This window comes from Miniopterus schreibersii (assembly GCF_964146895.1).
Source record: "Miniopterus schreibersii genome assembly, chromosome: 9".
Classification (NCBI taxonomy): Eukaryota; Metazoa; Chordata; class Mammalia; order Chiroptera; family Miniopteridae; genus Miniopterus; species Miniopterus schreibersii.
The window spans coordinates 706,743-724,321 of NC_138118.1; the positions used below are offsets into that span (position 1 = coordinate 706,743).

General features: G+C 51.1%; 1 protein-coding gene across 1 annotated transcript in view; it reads right to left on the reverse strand.

Annotated features, from left to right (window-relative positions):
• Positions 1-17,579, reverse strand: part of UBE3C (ubiquitin protein ligase E3C) — a 61,282-nt gene that overhangs the window by 13,151 nt on the left and 30,552 nt on the right. Inside the window, exons 14-18 of the mRNA XM_081147780.1 lie at positions 13,092-13,196; positions 11,082-11,169; positions 10,709-10,806; positions 9,644-9,776; positions 7,217-7,464 (exon numbers count right to left, since the gene is read on the reverse strand). Coding sequence (XP_081003906.1) covers positions 7,217-7,464; positions 9,644-9,776; positions 10,709-10,806; positions 11,082-11,169; positions 13,092-13,196 — 672 coding nt within the window. The remainder of the gene's footprint in view (positions 1-7,216; positions 7,465-9,643; positions 9,777-10,708; positions 10,807-11,081; positions 11,170-13,091; positions 13,197-17,579) is intronic.

A 17,579-nucleotide genomic window follows, 5' to 3' on the forward strand; every position in this document is an offset into this window, starting at 1 on the left:
GTGGCATTAAGTGTGGGACTCCTGGGCCAGCCTCCAGAGCTCTTCCAGCACCAGTGGGCGGGAAGGAGAAGCCTGCAACTTTTCCAGCGTGACACCAGGTCCCCCGCACGGTCTGTGCTCCTGTGGCCCAGGCTGCACCAGGGACCCAGCAACGTGCACAATTTCCAGAACATTCCTATTACTTCACTCCAACAAAGGATTGAGCGGGAGGCCACAGCAAACCCCTCTGGTCAGACAGTGCTACTGGGCCCGGCTGGGTGAGGCTCAGCAGCTGAGTGTTGGCCTGGGACCCAGGGGATGGAGGTTTGATCCCCGGTCCGGGCACATGACCGGTTGCCAGCTCGATCAATGACTCTCTCATCACTGATGTTTCTCTCTCTCGCCCTCTCCCTTCCTCTCTCTAGAATCAATAAAGATATATTAAAAAAAAGTGCTGCTGAAAGCACCCTCCCCCCCCCCCCCCCCCCCCGCGCCCCTGCGGTGCTGGTGCTGCGCTGAGCTCGCCCTTCAGCTGCCTCGCTCCCCTCTGCGGCCTGCGGCTCCCACGGTCAGGGCGCCTCTCGCGTGGGGCTGGGCGACCTGGGCTCCTCCACACAGCCTTTCTGGAGACATGTTTACCACGACCCCCGACACGCTCCTCACACCTCGGGCAGCTGGAGGCGTGGCCTTGTGCTCGGGGCCATGAACACAACGCTCTGGGGGACAGCCCGTGACTCCTGCCTGAGACGGCGCGACCCCAGAGGACGGGGCGAGCGCTGCAGGAGCCCCCCGAGGGGGGTGAGGTCAGCCGCGTGGGCGCCGCGGTAACGCTTCCTCAGGCCCCCGTTTTAAGGCTCAACACTATTGCGCTGCACACGGAATCCAAACATAAAACCAGCACTTGCTCTAAGGTAACCCTTCGCAGGAAGCGGCGCCTGACTTCAGACCGCTCCGCCCACACACCAGACGAGGCACGAGCTTGGGGACACGGACGTGTGGGACTCGACGCGGCTGGAGCTCGGAGCCTCCAGCCCAGCCGAGAGGGAAGAGCAGCCGGCACAGCGCTCACCCCGGCCCAGAGAACCGCTCGCCAGCCAGCTCCACGGAGGCACCGGAGGCAGCGTTCCACGTGGCGCCGTCGATGGCATTCCTCACTGGCGAGTGTCCCCGCCCGAGCCCCCGGAGTGCCCACACGCCCTGAGATCCGCGCTTGAGTCTCACACTAACGGACTGCAGGGCACTGGACCCGGCTGGTAAGCGTCCCCTCGAGCACACACCAGGTGCACGGCCTCTGGTTCCAGAAAGGCAGCGAGGCCAAGACTCCGACGCACCTGCCACCCACGGGGCTGAGACTCGGGAAACGGAGCCCCTGGCTCTTATTTCTGACCCGAAGACTAAGGACAACCCAATTACTTCTGAAAAGACAGCAACAAAGGACTTATTCACGAGGGGCACGTCGGCAGTGAGGCCACTGAACGCAGAGAGCGGCTCTGCTGAGTCGAAGCCACAGTCTGCTCAGTGGCGCGTGGCTGAGACTATGGACCTGCAGCACCTTGAGTCCCAGCACCTGGACGCACGACGTCAGAGCCAAGGAGACCACTCGGCAGAGACAAGACGGATCCCAGGTGCCGAGGGCACCTCATCCGCACCGTGACTCTGAAGTGAGCACAGGTGTAAATCATCCACGGTCAACGCTAAGGTCACTGTTTGCCATTTCTGCATTAGTAACAATAAACCGGTGAAATTCGTCACACAGATCTGAGCTACCTGAATTTTAAACAGAGTCCCACTGTGACTCATAAAATGCAAATGCATAGGTATAATTTTTTACAGAAGGCAGCTTTAAACCTTCAGAGCATTTAATATACAAGCACTAATAAATGATAGCACTAAAAACTATGATCGCATCAGCTAAATGGATTATAAATTAAATTTCCATAATGTATGCACCCGAGATACAAATGTAAGCATAAATCAAGGTATTTTCTAAACACAGGTTAATTATACAACTTCAAAAACTGCCTATTTTTTATGCAAAATAATCCACTTAGCATTTTTCATCTGGCCTTCATCGCAGCCAGCTGGCCACGCGGGTTCCCGAGGCCCATCAATAACCACCTGTCAGGGGAGGTAGCAATAGGTATATGGAAAAAACCTGTAACGGATTTTTCAACTGTCTGTCTTTTATGAGGGTTTATAGCTAGAAATTGTGCCAAAATGATCTGAAGTAGAAAGGATTAATTATCGCAGAAGCCTTTTAGCTGAGTGCAGCTGGTGCGACTGATGCAAACCGTGGCTCCTCCAGGAGCACAGACGCGAGCCTCACCACGGCCATTTCTGTTTGCTGCCAAACAACGCCGGTAATTTACTACATTAAGAATCAATAAAAAAATAATGCTTTTCAAATGCATCTTTATCAATCTTCAGGTGGTTCTAAAGTGAACATTTATAACTTAATCTGAAAACTATATCAGAGATGTCTTCTTTAAAGGCCGCCTGGTTGAGCAAGAAAAGCTGACTTCAGATCCCGCTGCCCTCGGAGAGCAAAAGATGAAGAAGTGTAGAAAGAGGGGGCCGGCTGAGAGCAACACACTCCCCCGTTCAACAGCTGAGCTGCCCATGAGCACCTGGGACTGGCCAGCAGGGTCTCTGGCTGGACTGCTGACGCTGGACCGCAGGCTCCCGGAGGGCAGGAAACCTGCCATCGCACACGGCCCGACCATTTAACAAGCACTGACTAAGGCGGCTGTGGGCGAGGGGCCACTTCGCGCCCTGGAATCTGCACCTGCAAATCCGTTTGCATAAAACATTTATTCTGTTTTGGGAAGTTTCAGGCTACAAAAACCACCTACCTGTCCGGATTCACTGCAAATCTGTGGCCTTCCCGACCCAGCTCCAGACACCCCCCACACTCACCCTTTAACCCCTCTGCACAGCCCTGCGTACGGCATGTAAAGACCTGCGCATGGCAGGGCGGGGTCCACGGTGCGCGTGCGCAGCCACCCCCAGGACCACGAGGGCCTGCGCCAGGCCCTCAGCCTCCCTCCCCGCCCTGACTCACCACGCACAGGGCACACTCAGGCTCCCTGGCATTTCCCTAAGCGTGGACAGAGCTGAGTGACCCGTTCACGTGCGCCTCAGTAGCGCCCACTGGCACGATGCAGCAGGGTCCGGAGTCCAGGGGTTGACAGGAAAGGCACCACTGGAGGCCCTGAGGCATCCAGGACCTGGCGCTGCCTCCCCAAGGCTTCCTTTTCCCTGGAGGTGCCCTGCTCTCCTCCGAGACAGGGGCACGGGACAGGCCGAGGGGCCGCGAGCGAGACCCCCGTCAACACTGCAGGGAGGCTCCTAGGACAAGAGCTGCTCCTGGTTCGTTGACTGACAATCGCACTTTGGTCGGACAGCTTGCTTCTAAAAATAGCTCTTTCCCGTCAGAAAATCCTGGGGATGCTGAGGGGAAATGACAGTTCACTGGTCACACAGCCTGTGTCCCTCACGGGAGGTCCAGGGGTCGACCCACAGGACGACACTGCTGTTGACCAGCCAGGGCCAACCCTCAGAGGAGAAATGGTCTCGGCCTCCTCCCACCCTGCCCGCCACAGCCTCCTAGACGGCAGGGACCGCCTCTGCATGGCCACCGTGTGGCCCCCACAGCGGGGACCGCGGGGTCTAGAGCAGCCTGTGCGGCCCTGCTGGAGAGGAGCTGAAGAGTGAAGACGCTGGGCCCAGGCAGGCGCCTCCCGGCAAGGACACGTCACTAATGAAAAAGAAACACTGTTGCCCTGGCCGGGGGCTCGGGTGGTTACAATGTCATCCTCACGCCAAAGGGCTGTGGGTTCCATCTGCGGTCAGGGCATGTACTGGGTGCAACTGATCCATCTCTCTGTGTCTCTCTAGAATCAATTAAAAAAAAAAAAGAATATTCTTGGGTGAGGATTATAAAAAAATTTTTCTGAAAAGTATGCCGTTGGCCCGCCAGCTTGGCTCAGTGGTCATAGCATCAGCCCGCGGGCTGAAGGGTCCCAGGCTCAATTCCGGCCAAGGGCACCCACCTCCGTTGCAGGCTCACCCCCGGGCCCGGTCGGGGCACATGCAGGAGGCAGCCAGTCGATGTCTCTCTCACATCCATGTTTCTCTCTCTCTCCCCTTCTTCCTCTCTCTCTGAAAAGCAATGAAAAAATATCCTCAGGTGAAGATTTAAAAAAAAAAAGTATGCCCTTGACCGACAAGCAGACCTGCGATTGCTTTTCTTATGGAAAAGGCCGTAAATCGTGGTAACTAGGACGCTACAAATGCAGGTACAATTCTCAGAAGGGGTCAGGCTCAAGTAAAGTATCATCTGTAAATAACAATCTTTGGCTTTTCTGCTTACAAAAACCTTGAAGGTCAGTCAGAGCAGGCTCATAAGGCACCAATCACTGTAACTGGGAGGCTCCGCAAGGGCGAGTGTGAAATCTGCTGGCATTGGAGAAAGTCTTTCTGTGTGTTTTTTTAAGAATTTATTAATTTTAGAGACAGAGGGAGAGACATCGCTTGGTTGTTCCACTTGGTTGTTTCTCGTATGGCCCTGACCGGAGATCGGACCTGCAACCTCGGCGTGTCAGGACGACACCGAACAGCTGAGCTACCCCGCCAGGGCCAGAAGTGAGAAAGTCTTACCGCTGGTGGGAAGGCTTGTGCTAAACACAGAATGACTATTTGCTGAATGTTGTGTTTGAAACCTCAGGGAAGAGATGCATTGACTTCGGCGACCACAGTGCTCGGTCTGAGGACAACCCAGTGGAGAAGCCCGACCGTGCCGATCACGCGTCAACAAGGCACAAGGAAGGGGCAGCCTCCCCACTTGAGGACCAAGGTGACCTAAATTACTAACACTCGCCTGGGTCCTGTTCTAAAGCCTCTGTAGATTCAGCAAGCACCGAGAAAAGGACACTAATGACGCTGAAGAACACATGTCCCAGCTCTTGGGACACACGGCTACCCACTCTCTGTGATCCACACGGGCGCACTGAGCTCGCTAACACACGGGATTATAAACTGCACCGACGGTCCACAGCCTGCTAATTAAAACCCTGAAATATATGAGCAAGGTTTTATCAAATAACTTGATTTATAGGCAAGCCGCTGTTCCAATTAGATCAATAGTCTAAAGTAAGGAGAAAAGCCGTTTCCAAGTAGAATTCAAAGATGATAAAAGATTTCCTTCAATAAATATTCTGAACTTAATTGGCTTAAATGGACCTAGGTGCTTCTGTCGGTAAAAACAAGTTTGAGATGACATTACCACATCCCCGAGCTGTTTATTTATCCCCGGTCGGGCTGATTTACAGGCGATAAATGCGTCCCAGCCACGGCAGGCACAGGAACCGTCGCTAATGGAACTCCTCACTGAGGAGCGGCCACCCGTGAGGCAGCTCTTCCCGGGCAGACTGCTCCCGGGACCCCGCCGCGCTCCATCACAGCAAACAATCACTAACCTATGCATTAGGGAAATTTAAATACATTATGACCCAATAAATACCACAATCCATCAGTACACAATTTCTCCTCTTGAGATTTAGTGTCCAGCACAGCACTATTAGTACGGCCGTCACCCCCCCTCAGGCCCCACGTCTCCAACACACCAGCACGAGAGTAACCGTTCGTGCAAATGACCACCCGAGAGGGTCAGAAGCTAGTACCCCTCAGGAATTTCCACACAGAAATTTACGGAAGTCTCAAATACGGGGGAACCGCCACACGCTAACCATCACCCTCAAACGACTATAGTTTTGTTACTGGTTTTGTCTCAACATCATTATTTTACTTAACTTGTTTTTTTATATGTTTTACTGACTTCAGAGAGAGGAAGGGAGAGGGAGAGAGAGAAACATCATGATGAGAGTCATCGATCGGCTGCCTCCTGCACGCCCCCTGCTGGGGATCGAGCCCACAACCCCGGCATGTGCCCTGACTGGAAATTGAACTGTGACCTCCTGGTTCATAGGTCAACATTCAACCACTGAGCCACGCCATCTGGGCTGAACATCATTATTTAAATAGCTCGCCTGGCCGGGCGTGGCTCAGTGGTTGAGCATCAACCTAGGATCCAGGAGGCTGCGGTTTGATTCCGTCAGGGCACAGGCCCGGGTTGCGGGCTCGATCCCCAGCAGGGGGTGTGCAGGAGGCAGCTGATCCATGACTCACTCATCACTGATGTTTCTCTCTCTCCTTCTCCCTTCCTCTTTCTGAAATCAATAAAGACATATTTTAAAAAAATAAAAATGAAAAATAAATAGCTTCACTAAGAGAATTTACATAACTTCATTGCTGGGAGAAAGGCTGAGACTACAAATTCTCCTGCCTGGAACCTGCTTTAAAGGGAGGAGTGAGAAGCACCTACCGTCCCCCGAGTCTAAGACACCCCAAGACATCACCTTCAGCCCCATGACAGCCACCAGGTGAGCACACATGAGGGGGTACCAGTTATGAACCAGGAAGGGGGCCCCCATAAGATGACACCTGTGGCACCCTCATCTTGAATGCACGGCCTCTGGAACTGTGAGAAAAAAGTTTCTGTTGTTTGTAAGCCTCCAGCCTGCAGAATTTTGTTACAGCAGCTGGACGGGCTGAGACAGGCGAAGGCCCATCCAGAGGTCAGTGATGAGGGGTCGGCATCGGTGCATACCCTTGTCTGTGTCAGAATCTAACGGGGAGTGTTTTGAAAATTTCAACATTAAATAGGAAGTTTCCACCAGGCTGTGTAATGTTTTCCTTCCATTTACAACAGGTGAGTTGCACTTGTATGGATGTGGCAGGTGCAGCACTGTGGCCACCACAGTATCCTCGAGTAGCCCATATTCACAGAATTGCTGACAACACCTGCAGCACCAGCCACACCGCACACCTGGGTCTTCCCACTCCCAGCCTGTGAAAGGTACAGAACCTGATGAGAAGCCGCCACACCGATACCAGAGGGAGCACCGTGAGAGGACCCTGTGCACCACACACCGCCTGTGCTGGGGACCTAAGTGCACGCTATGTCCCCATGTCCCCTGCACCAGCCCAATGCTTTTCTGTATGTACATCAGGTATAAAGACGACCTGCAGTTGTCAGTGGAAAGGGCTCTTCAGGGCTCAACAGGGTAAGTTGATGAGAATCCTGAACAGAGACGTCCACTAAGGCCGTCGACAACCACGCAGACACACAGACCGTCCACATCTGTGGCCAGAAACCACTCTTGCGTGCCAGGGTTACCTTTCCGAGCATTCTGCCCAGGAAGTAGTAATGTCTGGCGAAGGAGTCCCCCACGAGCATCTGTGCAGCGGGGTTGGGGTACAGGAGCCCCTCGTTGGTCGTCTTGAAGAAGCCCTGGTTGGGGTTGAAGCCTGACTTCAGCAGCTCGTTCAGAAACTCCCTGAAGATGCCACCGCCATCGATGCCGGCCTCATCCAGCCCATGTGCGTTGAGCAGGTGGACACGGATGCGCTTCTTCAGGTCGGGCTCTGGTGGGGGTGAGGGAGAGGTTTTAAATGAAGCAATGCGGTAAGGTGAGGGGAGGAGGCAAGGAGAGGAGAGACCCTTTAATGCAGGGCTGTAAACAAACCAGTGCCCCACAGCCCATGGGGGAGAGGTCCCTCTGCACCCACAGACGAAGAAGGCGGGGCTGCGGGCGGGAGGTGAAGAAAATAGCCACCAGCATATACCCAAGGGCCATGCAAACAGGTACCAGGAGAGGAGGTGAGTGGAATTGGGACACAGGATCACCGTGGAACAGAGAATTACTACCAAGAAAGGGGAAAGGGTGAGCGAGTCAAGATGGCAGTGAAAGGACTTTCTACACGACCTGTGGATGAGGCACACGCTACAGGAGGAGAGAACGGACTCTATGCCCCCTTCACAGCTGATATCTGGCTGAGAACAGGACACGCCACAGAGACTGAGAGGCCCCCACCCAGGGCCCTCAAGGACAGCACCGGGTGAGTGGGACTAACGTGCCAACAGGCCCCCACAAACACAGGAGCCTCCATCCCGTGTCAGCATCTGGTCAGCACCCAACACAAGTCCTCCTCCCTTCCCACCACTGTCCTTCGGGTGCTGTGCAGAGGAGGGGAGCGGGAGCCCCCAGGGGTGCGCACCCAGCAGAGCCTCCGACCCCATGACCACAGGGTCAGGCTCTGAAGTCAGGGAACCCAGCAAATGTTCTGCAGTTTCACACACAGTGTGCCACGTGGGTCCTTCCTGCACAGCAGTGACGACCATCTCACTGAATGGCTGCCCTGTCCCACCAGGACTAAGGTGCACCGGGTGTGCCAGGTGAGGCCTGCCTTAAAGCCCAGGTGCCCACGGGAAAGGTGAACCCAAACCGCCCGGCCACAGCTTGCTCCTGTGCTCAGGAAGGGAGCCACCATCACTGAGCGGTCACCCCACCAGAATCCCTGCTACAATTTCACATCTGTCGCTCCAGCTCCTTTAACTCCTTCTGGGTGAAGAATCCCCCCCCCCCGCAGTGAGAAACCGAGGACAGACAGCCGAGTTATTTATCTCCAGACTCACAGCCAACACGCAGGGCAGCACTGTACCTTAGACACACCGTCGCCCAGGGAGGGGCGCTCTTCCCATTTATTCTTAAAATCTAACTGCCGTGGCCAGGCTCGGGCACGGCCCTGGCTCGGCTCAGGGAGCCTGGCTCCGAGGGCCGCGGCACAGAGCGTGAACGACGCACAGGGCGCCCGCACGCAGCACGGGGACCAGAGCTCAGGAACGGCCGCGTGAGCCCTCCTCACGGGCCCCACGGGTGACACTAGCTCTTCGTGGAAAATACAAAACAGAACAACCCAAACAAGAGGCTTTGCTTTCCTAGAAGAAAAGGAGCCGCTATTCCCACCGACAGCCTCTATCACCCCCCACACCGGGACCCGCCCCGTCAGGCTGTCGGTTTTAATCTGCACCGATTTAACATCGATTTAATGCAGCACCACACACTCCACATTCTGAAGCTAAAATTATTAAAACATAAATTAATACTGAAACTTCTAACACTGGGTGTCAGACACCAACCCAAGACAACGCATGTCACGACCTCTAGATGCCACAAATGACCTGACAGCAGTGTCATCGACGCGCACGATCTTCCTTAGAACCTGGGGCAACGGTGTTTCCTCCAGGGCATATATCTGGCTAACAACTGACGATATTTACATAAACAGGTGATTACACAGGAAACAGAACTTAAACGGCCAGAATCACAGCTGCCAGCTCGTCTCAGGGACGACACTCAGGTGATCAGCATTCGAGGCCCTGCTGCGATCACTATTTGTCAACCCCAGCAGTCTTACTTGACAACATGCACCTCCCAAATCTGAACTTCTACATTTAGTTTTAAAAAGTCATTAGAGAACAAGACGGTGGAAACTAGTTTTTAAAAACAATTCCCCAGCCCAGCCGGGCGTGGCTCAGCGGTTGAGCGTCGACCTGGGATCCAGGCAATCGGGGTTCGATTCCCGGTCAGGGCACATGCCCGGGTTGCGGGCTCGATCAATGACTCTCTCATCATTGATGTTTCTCTCTCTCTCCCTCTCCTTTCCTCTCTCTAAAATCAATAAAAAATATATATTTAAAAAAACAAAACAAAAACAATTCCCCAGCCCGCCCCCCCACATGCCCACAGAGGAATATGCATACCGTTTTCTGGGGAAAGTTTGTCATAAGCATCTTCATAAATATAATTCCTTCTTATTGTGACATTAATTCCATCCAGAAAGGGACCTTCTCCTTGGACTTCCTGCTTATCTGCGTAGATCAACCTCTGAAAGATCTAACACACAAGGGAAACTGTAAGGTTATTTGACACAACAGACTTTTTGTTATAAACATAAGCTACCAAAAAAAAAACCTGCTAAATAAATTTTAACTTTTGTATCTCCATAAACCCTAAAGCCAATTTTAAAAGCCAAGGTATCAAATGCTGATTTTACGCCTTATCTATAAAGGTGTGATACTTATGCATTTGTAACAATGCTCCTTCTCCCCATTTCACGACTGATTTTAAAAATTCCATCCTACACTGTCTTTGCAGTATTTTCTTTTGTAAACCCTTTATAAAAACCCAGGTGGTAGAGGGAAGGGAAAAAAACAGCTTTGTACAGCTGCAAGTTAACATTAGTGAGAACGTCTCCACAGTGATAAAATTTAACTTTTTAACGTAAACCAGCAGAGGGAGCTCGGGACCTGAGCACGTCGGTGCCTGTGGCCAGTGGCTGCAGGAGCAGAGCAGTGTCCAGCCCGCGGAGGGACCGGCAGCCCAGAGCCCTCCCTAGTTGGTAAATACAGAGGAACATTTAAAATCATACCTGGAAACACGTCAGTATAAACAAAGTTCTGTACATTAGTCAGAAGTCAGATATAAAGTACAAATATCTTTAACACAATGTACAAAAAATTGCATTTCCAAAAATAATGCAACAGTCACTGGACAAAGGGCACCTACAGCTCCCACTGCAAGAAAACAGCAGCCCAAGAGGCCTTTTAAACAGTACAGCTAAAGAAAAAATATTTCCAGTTTGTACACAGGGATATCTGGTAGGATTACACGTTTACAGATCACCGTTAACTATTACAATCTAATGGGAAAAGTATAAATTACGTGATTACCTGGGTACTAGGCTACTTCAGAGACTTTCCCTGGTGTTACCTTTCACACTGCAGTGACACAAAACACCGCAGTCCCCTTAAAGAAAGCCGGCATACCTTGACCCGCTCCTCAAACGGAACCACGAAGGGCAGCTCCGTCAGGATGGCAAGCTGTCGCTCCTCAGACACAGAGAGTGGCGGCGACTCCAGGCCCACTGCAGCACAGCAAACCTGCGTTAGGTGCGTGTCCTTCCCAGACTCCCAAGGACACGCACCGTGTGTTTCAGCGTAGATATCCCAGGAAGGGCAAAGTCATGGGACTAACCCAAACCCATGGCGGCCAGGGAGGGGAGGGTTTGGGCTGGGATACAATGGAGCTTGATGTGGTTTGTGGTGCAGGTTCATCAAAAATCACAGAACAGGACAAGGAAAAGATAAGTTCCAGGGTCTGTGAATGACCCCACTGGACCGGAGGTTAAAGAGCGCTCACCATCCAGGGTGGACTGCAGGGGGCCGATCCTCCCCATCCGCCGGAACCTCCACACGTGTCTGGCAGCTGGCACGTACAGCTGGGTGACCTGCAAGACCGGCAACCCTGCTTAGGACTGCGCGTGAGCTGGTCCACACCCACCTATCCCACGTGAGCTAATGGGTGTTTATATTTACTGGAGTTAGCTAGGTCCCTCTCTGACCTCATGTCCTTTTCAGGTGACCTGTTCATGCCCTTGCACACCTACTGTGTGACTGTTCTAACACACACCAGGGAAATCTCTGCTTGTTCCATTTGCTGATGTGTAACACTGGACACCGTGACCACCATTAATAAGACTGCTTCACAAAGCAAACATGTCACACTTAAAAAAAAATTAACAATTTCTTACTGTGACCAAATAGTCACTTTTCTGTAATTTTGTAAAAAGTTAATTTGTCTGCATTATGTAGCATCCAAATAAAAATGGTCCAGTGTCCTGTCCGGTGAACCCTCCAGCCTGACCCGTCCCGTGACAGTGGTGAAGCTGCACCAGCTCCGTCGGGAGTTTGCCGACCGCACCTTCCTGGTGTTGTCCACATGCATGTGTGGCCCGTTTCCTGCACACGGAGCCACGTCTGGGTCACCCCAGTCGGGTGAGGAGCGTGCGTGGTGGCTGCAGGTGGGTGACGCATCGACAACTGTGCCATCACGTGGACCCGTGATGTCACTAGACACCCTGTCCATGGTCCGAGAGCAGCAGTGGCCTGTGTTCTGGCCCCAGACCCTCATCTCACAGGACCTCCCACCCGCAGCCTCCACAGACCCAGTGTGGATGGCGCCCTGAGAGCATCACCTGGGCTGCTGCTTCTCGGAGCCTGTGGAGAGGAGGTTCCAGCTTGGAGAGGCCTTTGTGTGTTTTTAGCCATTAGCAGGAAGAGGTCTCTGTGGAGACGGAGCTCCGTCACCTGAGGCTTGGTTAGCCCGAGGGCGGGTTCATAAAGGAAACACAGGCTAAATGCAGGATTACTTTTTCCAAACAGTTTTCAAAAGAACAGGGTTGGTCCTTAGCATCTGCCCCAGTGGCTGGCAGCTCTGTTCCTCTTAGGCTCAGAGCTCGCAGAATGAGCGTGCCTGGGGCCTGGTCGGCTGCACCTGTTCTGACCGATGCTCACTGTTCACCTCTGCCTGGCTGGAGCCCCTCCCACGGTCCCAGCTCTCACACCTCCTTCTGCACTTCCTGGCCCCCCAGCAACAAAATGCTCCACACCAATCGCGTCAGGCCTTCCCAGACCTGGGTCCAAATGCCGGGTGACGATGGCTGTTTTCTTTTTGGTGGGAGATGGTGTTTAGAGGCCAGCCCCGGCCCCGGCCCTGCTCTGTGGCACAGGACCTGTCATGGTCCTGACCCGGCCAGTGGGCAGGGACAGAAGCACATGCTTAGTTTAATTTCGTGGGACACAGTGACGCTTCTGAAACTGTCCCAGACACCGTTTCTTCACTGTTTTGGTAACGTCCTTGTATCTCCTACACCCTCGGCTCCGCCCCACCCATCATTCTGAAATGAACCATCACGCCTGCCTCTCACAGAAACGAAAACAAATCACGTCCTCCGTTAATGTTACTTAGTTTTTTAAACTATAGTATTGAATCTACTTTAGACCTAAATGTCAGTAATACTCAAATGTGTTTCTTTAGAAAAGCAAGGATACACTCTAAGTCCTAAATCTGATATTGGTGACACCAGTAAAAGCAAAATCTTCTCCAACCCCCACAAAGAATTGCCAGGGTTCAATACAATTTGTGGTTAAAACATCAAATTAAAACCAATAAACTCAGGATATGTGTCTCAGTCAATGAAACTGCTCTATATGTCATGTTACCCAAGAGTTAAAATGAAAAACTCCGCTGTTACTATTCAGCTACATAGTAACAAACCAACCATGACAAAGGGTTTATTCTTTTCCCCAGAAAGATGGGGGCTGAAAGCATGTGTTTAAAGAAAACATTAAGAAGGTCTCCCAGCAACACCTTATCTGCTCTGATGTCCTCCTGCTCGGACAGCCAGTGGTTCGGGGGACAGAAGTTCCTCCTTGTGTCTCTGGACTTCAACATCTTCACCAAGTTGGTGATGACCTGGGGAGCAAGAGCAGGCCCACGTCACACAGACAACCCGGCACTGCCACCGTCGGAAGTCAAAGGACCCCGAGCGTGTGGGCTTCGGTGACCACGGCCGGGCTGGGCCACCAAGCATAATAAAGTTATATGTCCAAATTTTAAACCTTTACCACCAGGATTTGATCACACAAGTATTATGTAAAGTTAAGACTACGACGGTGTTTTCTGAAAAAGTCAGCCTGCCTTTTATTACACCCTGCCTCTAATTAAGTAAAAGGTAATTGGGGCCCAGCCGGCGTGGCTCAGCAGTTGAGTACTGACCTAGGATCCAGATCATCAGGGTTCGATTCCCGGTCAGGGCACAGGCCTGGGTTGCAGGCTCTATCCCCAGTCGGGGGCCTGCAGGAGGCAGCCGATTCATGACTTATCAGTGATGTTTCTCTCTCTCCCTCTCCCTTCCTCTCTCTGAAATCAATTAAAAATATATATATTTTTAAAAAGGTAATTAGGATAAAATATAATTTGGATAGGAATGGTAAAATTAGAGTAAGGTGATAAATTTCCAAATATACCCACCAGACAAGCAAGACTAAATCATCTCAATCGTTAATAACAATTTCCCTTTAAAACCCCACAATTCAGCATCCACACAATAGAAACACAGATGCTTCCCCTATGACATGACATCCCAACACCCAGGATACCAGAAACTCTGTGCCCCGTGAAAGTGGCTGGTACCTCCACCAGGGTAGCAGGGACACCACTTGGATGACATGCCCACGGACAGAGAAAAAGCCATCCCTGACCACTGGGCCATGCAGGCCCCACGCATTAGGGAAAACCTCTCCGGGTCTGGAGCACAGCTCTTTCATTGATGGGTATCTCTTGCCAATTTAGCCATGACACCTGGTGGCATCTTTAAGCCCACGTAATGCCAGGGAGTACCCTTTCCAAACGAGCAGACATCTTAGGTAAGGCGGCAGGTGACCCCTTCGCCACTGGCTGGTTGTGCAGGGGTTGCTCAGGGGTGAGGTCACCCAGATGCAGGTTTTTTGGGACCACTGCCTTCACGGTGGCCCAGGACACAGGGAGAGCCTAGGTTAGGGTCCCCCCCAGTTAACTGCTGTCAGAACAAACCATGGTCATGACCACACGCTGCACCTGGGGAAGCCTGGGCTCCACGTCCCGCGGAGGACTGAACTCAGGGAGTTGCACTGCCCCTGCTGCCGTGGTCGGGGGGGTTCAGGGTGCTTGTCCGGTTCACTGTGTAACGACACTAGAGGCCACGGAATCAATCTGGCCTCAGTTCCAACCCTAGCACAGGGTGCAGTCAGCGTTCCTGGGGCAAGTACTGTATTTATTTATTTAAATATGTTTTTATTGATTTCAGAGAGAGGAAGGGAGAGCGAGAGAGAGAAACATCAATGATGAGAGTTATTTATTGCCTGCCTCCTGCACGCCCCCTACTGGGGGTCGAGCCCACAACCCGGGCCTGTGCCCTGACTGGGAATCGAACCGAGATCTCCTGGATCCTAGGTCGACGCCCAACCCCTGAGCCACACCAGCTGGGCAATACCACAAGTATTTAAATAGTGACACCCTCACCCGTAGTCACAATGCATCTGATGTGGACAACTGCTGTCAGAGGCCCACCGAACTTATCCAGCCCTCAGGTACCACGTGCTAAAATGCACTGGTGTGTTTTTAAAGACAACCGTGTTCTCCAACGTATTTCCATTCTACTTCGTAGTCACACACAAAGCAGACAGACCCTTAAGACAGGAAGGACGTGCACAGCTGCACCAGGACATAGGCCACTGCTCTGTGCCCCTCAGTGAACAGACAGCTGATGGTGGCATGTGAGGCTCACAGCTAGAGTCTGCTGTCGTCCTGATTCTTAACTTTTTAAGAAATCTTTTTGAAATTGAAAAACACAAACCACTCACCAGGACAGTGAAATACCTCGTACTGTGCCGTGTCCAGACAGCTGTGGTAAGCAGGGCACGAACCCCGCCGCCCCAGCACACTCCTACCATGGGGGAGCCACACACATGCATGTTGCCCAGGAGCACACATGGCAAAGCCATCAGAGCTACAGATGACACGTCAGGGGAGTTTACAAATCTGATAAGTGCATCCATTGTTTTAGCAGCATCAATGCTGGTCTGAGAAACTGACCTCAGTTCCCAGAGTGACAGAAAGATGACTCTTCCACTTAAAAGTTCTACAGCCTCTCCCAGAAATTAGTTTGCGAGGACCAGCAGGGCTGAAAGAATGGCCAGCAGCCGAGGAAGTCAGGTCTCATCACTGCAATTCCGTCAGGTCAGCGGAAGACAGGAAGTCACTGGAAACGCTCTTACCTTCTTGGTTGATTCTACCATGAATTCTTCAACTAAAACGTGGCCGTGCGACGTATAACAATCGCTGACCGTTTATCCAGTCTTTCTGCCCACGACCTGCGCGACCACGGCTGTAACTCGGGAGACCTGCGGTATCTTCCTCAGTCTCCCCCCTGAACCCGCCAATACACGCACACTCTGAGGACACTGTCTGGAGCAGTCACCGCGGAGGGGAGTTCTTGTTATTTCATGGCAAAGATCATCTTTTCTGCACAGAACACTAATAGCAGCTGAACTTTCCCCCTCAAAGATTAGGCCTTGACCTGTTTCTCATTTTTAGGCCTCAGCTCAATGAACAGGTAGTATAATTTTTTTTTCCAAAGAAAAGAAATCCTGCTAAAAAGAAATCTTCAAACAATCCTGTTCCAAACTCAGAAGAGCTTTGTAACAACCCAATTTCAAATCTAAAATAATCGTTTACCAAAAAAGTGAACTTTCGCCTTGGTTCTCAAAAACTCTCAATCCCAACAAAGTGCCAATGAGTCATTTTGAGGCATAAGAAAAAACTCAACATGAAATTTCCATTAATGCTTAAACAAGGGGAAAACACACAGCATTATTAAAGCCAGAGACGCCTAGGTCCAAAAGATAAGGCTGTCGTGAAGATTATTAAATTCTCAGTAGGTGCCATAAATAGTGAGGTTATCGGACACTGTACACAATGCCTGATATCTACGAGATGGAAAGCTTTATTAACCAGATCCCAGGGTTTAATTAAACACTTGAAGGAAAACACATCTGCTACCACAATACACGTATCCAGGAAAAGTTTACATAAGAATTATGGGTTTTAAATGGGTGAATAGCTTATTTTTAACTTAGAAAAGTTGCAACATTGTCAGTCTTTAAGAAAGGATATATACCAAGGGCTCAACATGTGACCTTCATAGTTTACTTAGGAACACAGAGATAGGTAATTAAAATAAATTGTGCAAACACATATTACATCAATCTGCACAAATTATAAATTCAACGATGCATTAGGACTGTATTCAGTGCAATCAAAACATTATCAGTTACTCTCTCTGCTGCTAATGCCTGTGCTCGTAAGTGAAATGTGTTGTAAAATCAGGCGAATGGGCTGGACAGGGACTGCGCGCTCGCAGGATGAGTAAGCAGCCCTTAACGAGCCCATCGGGTTAAGTGCGAGCATTAATGGGCCTTTCCTAAAGTCTAGCTCGACATCTTTCTCCAAACACGGCCAAGGAGAAAGCTCCATTAGCAATATTAATACAAGCTTAGCTGATCATTTTCATTCAATTAACTTCTTTCAATTAAATAGATAGCTTGACAAAAGCAGTGATAAAAGACCTGAAGGGACAGCTGATGACTCGGACGGAGCATTAGTGCGCTCGAGGTCGCCAGTGCTAAACGGACTGTAAATCTAGCATCCAATTTGGAAAATGCGTTTCTTCTGCTCTCACTCCTTTAATGAGCGATTTTAGCTGACGAGATGTGTTTGCTGCAGAGATTTCATGGGAAGTCAAGCACCCTCTCTCTTTTCTTTTTTCTGCCCTGATAGTTACAGGCTCTCTCGGTGGCGGTTTCCTGCCAACATTCCAGCCTCAGAAACTCCATCTCTACATGGCTAGAGATGGAGATGGTCTAAAATAATTTATACTCAACTTCCATTAAATCGATGACCTTACTCCACCTGTTAATCAACTTCTTAAAAGATTAAAAAAGGAAGTGTGTAAGAGAAATAAAAACGAAAACATTAAGCATTTTATTTGTATTTTACGTTGTCACCAAAAGTAGTTACTGCAACTTGTAACAGGTGCATTTAACAACTAAAACTGTGGTTTTAAAAGAAGGTAAGCCCTGGCCAGTTTGGCTCAGTGGCTGGAGCGTCAGCTGAGGACTGAAGGGTCTCGGATTCGATTCCAGTGAAGGGCACGTACCTGGATTTTGGGTTCACTCCCCGCCCCCTAGTTGGAGCAAGTGTGGGAGGTAACCAGTCAATGCGTCTCGCTCACATCACTTTCTCTCTCTCCTTCCCTCC